At 46.0% G+C, this 6,849-nt stretch overlaps 1 protein-coding gene across 1 annotated transcript in view; it reads left to right on the forward strand.

Annotated features, from left to right (window-relative positions):
• The first annotated feature begins 527 nt into the window (after window positions 1-527).
• CCDC38 (coiled-coil domain containing 38) overlaps window positions 528-6,849 on the forward strand; it is a 43,008-nt gene continuing 36,686 nt past the window's right edge. Inside the window, exons 1-4 of the mRNA XM_013004077.1 lie at window positions 528-540; window positions 1,366-1,493; window positions 3,138-3,300; window positions 6,426-6,490. Coding sequence (XP_012859531.1) covers window positions 528-540; window positions 1,366-1,493; window positions 3,138-3,300; window positions 6,426-6,490 — 369 coding nt within the window. The remainder of the gene's footprint in view (window positions 541-1,365; window positions 1,494-3,137; window positions 3,301-6,425; window positions 6,491-6,849) is intronic.

Consider the following 6,849-nt stretch of genomic DNA (forward strand, 5'->3'; position numbering starts at 1 on the left):
GGGCAGTTCTACCTTGTTCTATAGGGTCGCTCTGGTGGAAATGACCTGATGGCAGCGAGCTTGGGTTGGGTTTGAATTTGAAATAGGTGGATTATCCTGGAATATCTGGATAGATCCCACCTAATCTCGAGGACCATTCTACAAGGGAAAGAAGAAGGAAATGTGACAGTGGAAGCAGAGAGAACAGGTTGTCTGCTGGGGCGTCCAGAAGGAATGGAATCTTGATTTTAGCTTCCTGAGACTCACTTCAGACTCTAGCTCTCCAGAACTTTAAGATAGGAAACAGTGTTGTCGGAAGTCACTGAGCTTGAAGTAATTCGTAAGGAGACGAATTCAGTGAGCAGGAGGCAGGGGAGAGACAGGTTGCGCCTTTGGCGGTTAATTACAGTTTAAAGAAGAGTGTAGTTGTAACTAAAGGGGGAGAGAGCTGAAGCAGCCCAGTTCCTACTGGTCGACTGATGTGCAGGCCTAAGAAGACCCCATGTTGCAAAAGTGCAGTGCTAGAGAGAGGCTGAGCCCTGGGCAGAATGAGAGCCTTTGGTAAGGCAGGAGGCTTCGGGGAATAGTGGAATCCAATGAGCTTTGTGGGGTGTGGGGTGGGCAGGAGGGTTTGCTAGTACCTGTAATGAGTTTAGATGTCAGGAAATTATGTTCCGAAGTTTAATTTTTAAAATTTCTTTCTAACTAAAAAATGATCATGACTTCAAAGCCCCTAAATCTGCTTGGATGGAGAAAAAGACATCATCTTGTCAATTCCAGGCCACTTAGAGATTTACACTTCGTTAGTTTGGACTCTTAAACACGGGCCTGCAAAATGTCAAGCCTGCTGGTGGTGAGCTAAGGTGGAAGTTGTAGGATTTGTTTGGAGAGGCATGCACATTGGTTGGGGAGGAGTGTCCAGTCCAGTCCACCAGAGGGTGATGTACAGGCCCCAGTCTGGGGCCTTGGGGACCTGCCTGGCCTGGGATTGGTAGTATGGGATAGTAGACCCAAGCCCTCCTTTGGGGCCTCTGTCCCGGCCCCATTGGGAATGCTCTTCCACACGCCGACTGTCCCCAGGCGGGTTTCCGGAACCCCTAGCAGGACAGTATCTTTATATACAAAGAAGCAATCCCTCACTATCCCAGGGCAACCCATTATTCTGCCAAAGACCTACTGAATTAGTTATTAAACAATATTGGCTGGTCCGTCCTGAAGTGCAGAGGGCAGAGGAGTTGGGGCTTCCCTTGCGGAGGGAGTCCAGGCCCCCATCTCCGGAGGTCACTCTCCCCCTCCTCCGCCCTGACTGAGGGCAGCCTCTCCGCCCCGATCGACACCCGCGGGATTCCAGAAGCGTTGCTTGTGCCTCTGTCCTTCCGTTTTCAGCCGACGGCTTGAAAGATGACGCGAAAGATGGATCGAAAGATGACCCCACCAAAAAGGTCAAGCCGTACAGGATCTTTTTCAAAGATCTCTTCCTTTTCAAAGAAAACGAGATGGCAGAGAGGAAAAGGGTAAGGTGTTTCATGAAACGAACAGTTCCCCTTCATTCGAATCGCATCACTGCGGTGAACTCCGCTGGGTTTGAACCACGGAGTCAGATACTGATGTCTAAGGCGCGCATCCAGTCCATGGGGTCAGGATCGCAGGGATCGACCCCCCTCTAATGGGGGAAGACGGACAACCCCCAACAGTACCCCTCGGTGGGAGAGCTCTATTTTTTATTCTAATGCCGATGCTGTTTCACAATTTCAAAATTGGGATCCGGCCTGCCCCGAGTGGGTAGAATGGGCAGTACATAAAGCCATCGTGCATCTAACAACTGTGCACCTTAGATTCGGTGCGCTGTGTCAGAAAGGCATGCGAAAGAAACAGAGAAAGGGACCCTCGCCTTAGTTGGGGAGAAGATGCTGGCGGCCGTGGTGGGGTGTCACGTGGGCACGCACAGGCTTCATTATGAGCTAACAGAGCTGAATTCCGTAGAGCCAGTCACGAAAGGGCAGAGATCTGCGACCTCACTCACAGGAAATGCCCAGAATGGGCACAGTATGGAGAGCGCAGCCTATGTGCAGCGCTGACCAGGAGCAAGGACTCGTGGCTGACAGGGCACTGAGCTTCTCTTATGAGTGAGGGGTGGAGGGTCGGGGTGGACAGAAGAGGAGAGGGGTGATGGCAGCACATTCGAAACCTACGGTCACTGTTGGTTTATGTAAAAAATGTGGACATGGCCAATGTCTCGAGATAGATAGACCATAATAAAATGTTTTAAAGTGTTTAAAGAATAAGTCAAATTTTGCCAGGCTGAGACGGTGGGGATGTGGATGTGGATGGCTAAGGGAACACGTATGCCTGTGAAGAGAAGGGAGGGGAATGCTGCTTTTAGAATGAGTCAGGGGACACTCACCATTGAGGCCCATTTCCCCTTGTCCCTGCCAGAAGCTCCTTACTTACATGATCAGACCTTTGACTGCCTGGGTCACATTTCATGAGGGTCCCTTTCTTTCCTCTCAGAGGGAGAGGCTAACTAGGAGACCCTCTTTGTCCTCACTGTTGTGGGGCGCCGTTGAGCCCATTCTGACTCCCAGCAGCCGGTGTACAACAGAATGAAAGAGTGTCCGATCCCGCCCCATCCTCACCATTGTGAAGTTTGACTCCACTGTCACAGCCCCTGCCCACTAATTAGAATGAGGAAAATATATAGAAAGGCTTAACGATGGATTCATCGGCACGTGTTGTTCAGTTTTGTTGAGGATTAATCAAATGGGAAGCCTAATTGTTTTATAACCCTATTGAAGGTCCGTTTCTAAGTTTCTGATTCCACAGAATCAACCCTTTTAAGTCCGTGGCATTTCCAGGTGTGCCTCTGCATTGGGGGTGTGGCAAAATGGCGATGCTAGAACCGGGACATTTTATAAGCTCATCGAGGGGACGTACTTGCCTAACAGCAGTTCATTTACATGGTTTTTGCTCGGTTTCATCAGGCGGGAAGGGAAGCTAACCAATAGTCCTTCAAAGATAAGAACTTGGGGTTGTTTACTATATTAGTCATCATCTGACCAGGGAGAAAAGGGCTTATTGCAAAAGATCGTTTATACGGGATGTATATTTTAAGACAACATTATTTGGATATCTAAGAAATTTTTTCCCCACTTGGACAGGAGAAATTTATGAGCCGCAGCATGAAAGTGCATCAGAAGTCGACTTTTTCGTCCCGAATGAAGAGTCGTTCACACCTGGGCCAAATAGCTTTTTATGCTGATGGAGGCACCGCGCCTGAAAACTTCGGACTCGATCCCAAGCTTATTCTCAGGTTAACAGAAGGTGAGTCTCCTTTACTGCTTGCAGGGACATTGTTTTGGATTTCTAGTGGGAGTGTCCGGTTTGAGGCCTTTTGAGGATGGGAAGTATGCGTCTCACAACTGAGCGCTGAGGGTCTCTGCAGACACTTTGAAGCTTGGGAGCGAATCTATTTTAGAGAAAAACACCCATTTCCCAAAAAATCAACAGTTGCCCTTTTTCATGGCCCTCAGGAAGAAAACTAGAAAACTCACTGACGCCCGCTCAATTCTGACTTCTAGCAGCCTTATCGAACAGGGTAGGACTTCCCCCCAGGGTTTCAGGCTGTGACTCTTTACAAGAGCAGGGAGACTCCTCTTTCTCTCTCAGAGCCACTGGTGGGTTTGAACTGCTGATCTTGTGGGTAAGCAGCTCACAGCACAACCAGCTACAAGACCAGGACTCCACCTAAGGGAGAAAGCACCACCAAAATGAGAATGGCATTGAAGTTGTTGGCAAACATAAATAGAATGTAGTCAGTTCTAGATGATGAATAAACCTAGGCATGTCCTAAATATAGAAAAACCCTGATTGCCCATGCTGCAGAATTCCTCTACCCAGAATCCAGAAGAAGTAAAAACCAGACAACCTTAGAAAAGTCCCTAAGTTGGCCTGTGGTTCCAAACACACCACCTGGTTGTGATGACTTTCAGAGGCGTTCTGTAGGATACTTCAAGCCAGTGTTGGATGCTCTGTGACAGTGGGCAACGGGTGGTGGACGCCACCTACTAAGAGGTCAGGCAGTGCTCATAAAGGAGCTAGAAAGTGTAGTGGCTCTAACGAGGTTAACGTGATTGGTGTTGGGATGATAAAGGCATTCAATCTTCCCCCAAAGGAATTTTCCCTTTTTTTTTAATTAAAAAAAAAGGAGAAGAAGGAAAGGAAAAGAAGTTGGGAAAGGAGGGAGGGAGGGAAAAGGAAGGAGGGGGAGGGGAGCTATATTAAGTGTCTTGGATTTGCTGTTAAGAGCTTTAAAGACATTTCTCTGGCTCCCAAAGATAACACACGTTCCCAAATATTGACGGGCAGGGGCTGGAATCTTCAGAGAGCAAGAAAACCACTTAGATCTTCAGATCCAATGATGAAGGAGGCAAAAAGGAAACCATGTGAACATATTTTGAAGACCGAGTAGTTGTATATACCACACAAGAATTGTGTGTACCATATATTCTCGAGTACAAGCCGACCCGAACGTCAGCCGAGGCACCTAATTTTACCCCCCAAACTGCATTAAAAATGTGCTGAAAAATTCAACTTAGATATGAGTGTAAACAGTATATGAAAAGGGAATAAATGATAGGCCACGAACTAGCCAAACTTACGCTGTGGTAAGAAGCCACTCCTGAGTTTCAATGCCATACAACGGGTTTATTTTTTGTCCCTTGCCTGGGGTGTGCCTAGAATGATGCCAGAGAATGAGAACCTTACGGTTGTTCTGAAAGCAGCTGCTTGGCAGCAATGTGGAGTTTATTGATTCTTATTTCACTGGCTCCCTCCAGACCGAAGTACCTGAGATCAGGTGAGTGGGGGAGCGCATCCTCTCTCCGAGAGGGCCAGTGGATGTCTGGAAACAATACTGTAATCAACCACAATTAGTATCTTCAATCAGCCACCATCAGATGAGGAGACAGACTTAGAGAGAGTAGATTATGAATTCAAGTTTCCTCAGCTGTGAAAAGGTGGAGGCAGGGTATGACCTCAGAAGACTGCAGTCTCACTGGTAGGGAGATAATATTGCCCAAATAGCTTGTCTACATTTTGATTAAGATTCTTTGTGCCAAGTTCCATAGTCACTATACCCTGGTGCTACAAGAGTTGAGCACGGGACTGTTAACTGAAAACCAGCAGTTCACCCACTTAACTACTCCAAGGCAGAAAGAGCTTGCGAGACGCTCCTGCAAACATTAATTAACTCAGCTAACTCATCATTGAGTCAGTTCTGAGCCCTTGGGTTTCCAAGATTTGAAGTCTTTACAGGAATAGACACTCGCCTATTTCTCCCGTGAAAGGCTGGTGGGTTTGAACTACTGACCTTGTGGTTAACAGTTCAATAAGTAACTCACTGTGCTACCAGGGCTCCTCCCTTACATCCTAGAAAACCCCAAGGGGCAGTTCTACCCTCTCACATTCAACTGCTTGGAGTCTAAATCAACTCAACGTCAACTTGATGAATCTAAATCAACTTGGTTGAGTCTAAACTCAACCAACTACAGCATCAAGCCTCCTTCTGCAATATGAACTCACTGATTATTTGGGAAATATTTATTTCATTTCTACTTCTTTTTATATGTTTAGGAAGAACTTTATCTTACACTATATCTTACCAGTTTCCATTATTGACAGTGTGTGTACCATTCTAGTGTGAAGAAAACTCCCCCTGCCCACCCAACAGTTTTATTGGCATATACTTCACACATCATACAATTCAAGTTTATCACATCAGAAAGAGTTGTACAATCACCCCCACAATCAGTTTCAGAACATTTCCTTCATTTTTGTCCTCATTGTTATCAGCTCCCCACGTCCCCCCACCTGCCCTGCCATAGCCCGTAAAGAAACCTTGACATGAAACTGGAGGTGTTGACTGTTGTGAGGTGGTAGAACTAGTTGTCATTTTTTCCTTCTTTCCTATTAATAACATTTGGACTGCGATTCCCCCAAAACATTTTGATGAAGGACTATGCCTAGATTAGGCAGGCATGATGATTTGAAACATTTCAGACTTATTTAGTGTAGCGCAGGCTATGGATGTGTAAAACTCAGGGTGTTTTGTGCTGTCACTCACTCACTGTGTGAACTTGGACAAGCATCTTGACACCTGAGCTTTAGAAGGTAGAGATATTAATATACACCGTAAGTGAATTATTGGGATGCAATGAAATGGTTTATTCCGAGTGTTTGATAAAGTTACTGGAACGTGGTGAACACAAAATAACTGGTAGTTACTTTAAATTAACTCTTGAGGAGGTAAGAAAAAAGTTAATTCAAAGGTACAGTATTTTATTAAATTCCAGCTACATGCTGTGTACACTAATTTAATTGCTTAGCTTTATTCTGTACATCTTTGAAGGGCAATGAAGTAAACCAGTCTGTTTCCATTTTCTCTAAAGGTGCAGACACAAACAAGACTCTCCATGAATTTATTCATGATCAGAGAGACAGGTTTCTGCTTGAGGTAGTAAATACATTATTTTTCTTTCCCCCATTAGCCATATGGTGACTTCTTAAGCTGTGTTTACCTCGACAGTGCTTTAGCTTCCCACGGCACGTGCCGGTTTAGGAGCTGAACAGATTGGTTTCTTCAGGTGTGTGTTCATGCCGACAGCAAAGAACCTGCTGACTTTGTTTCGAGTGGTTACTGTGTTCCAGGCATTGGAAGAACAAAGGTCCTGCCCTCAGACAGCGTATGTCCTAGAATCTCAGACAGGACTCTACACTGCCTGTGATGTAGTCAGGAATTTTTTCTCGAGTTGTGATTCTCAAACTGTCCTCTGAATCACCTGGAGGGCCCATGAAAATCCAGAGTCCCTGAGT

The sequence above is a fragment of the Echinops telfairi genome, unplaced genomic scaffold (genome assembly GCF_000313985.2).
Source record: "Echinops telfairi isolate 266 unplaced genomic scaffold, ASM31398v2 ScPeMD7_2;HRSCAF=8, whole genome shotgun sequence".
Taxonomy (NCBI): domain Eukaryota; kingdom Metazoa; phylum Chordata; class Mammalia; order Afrosoricida; family Tenrecidae; genus Echinops; species Echinops telfairi.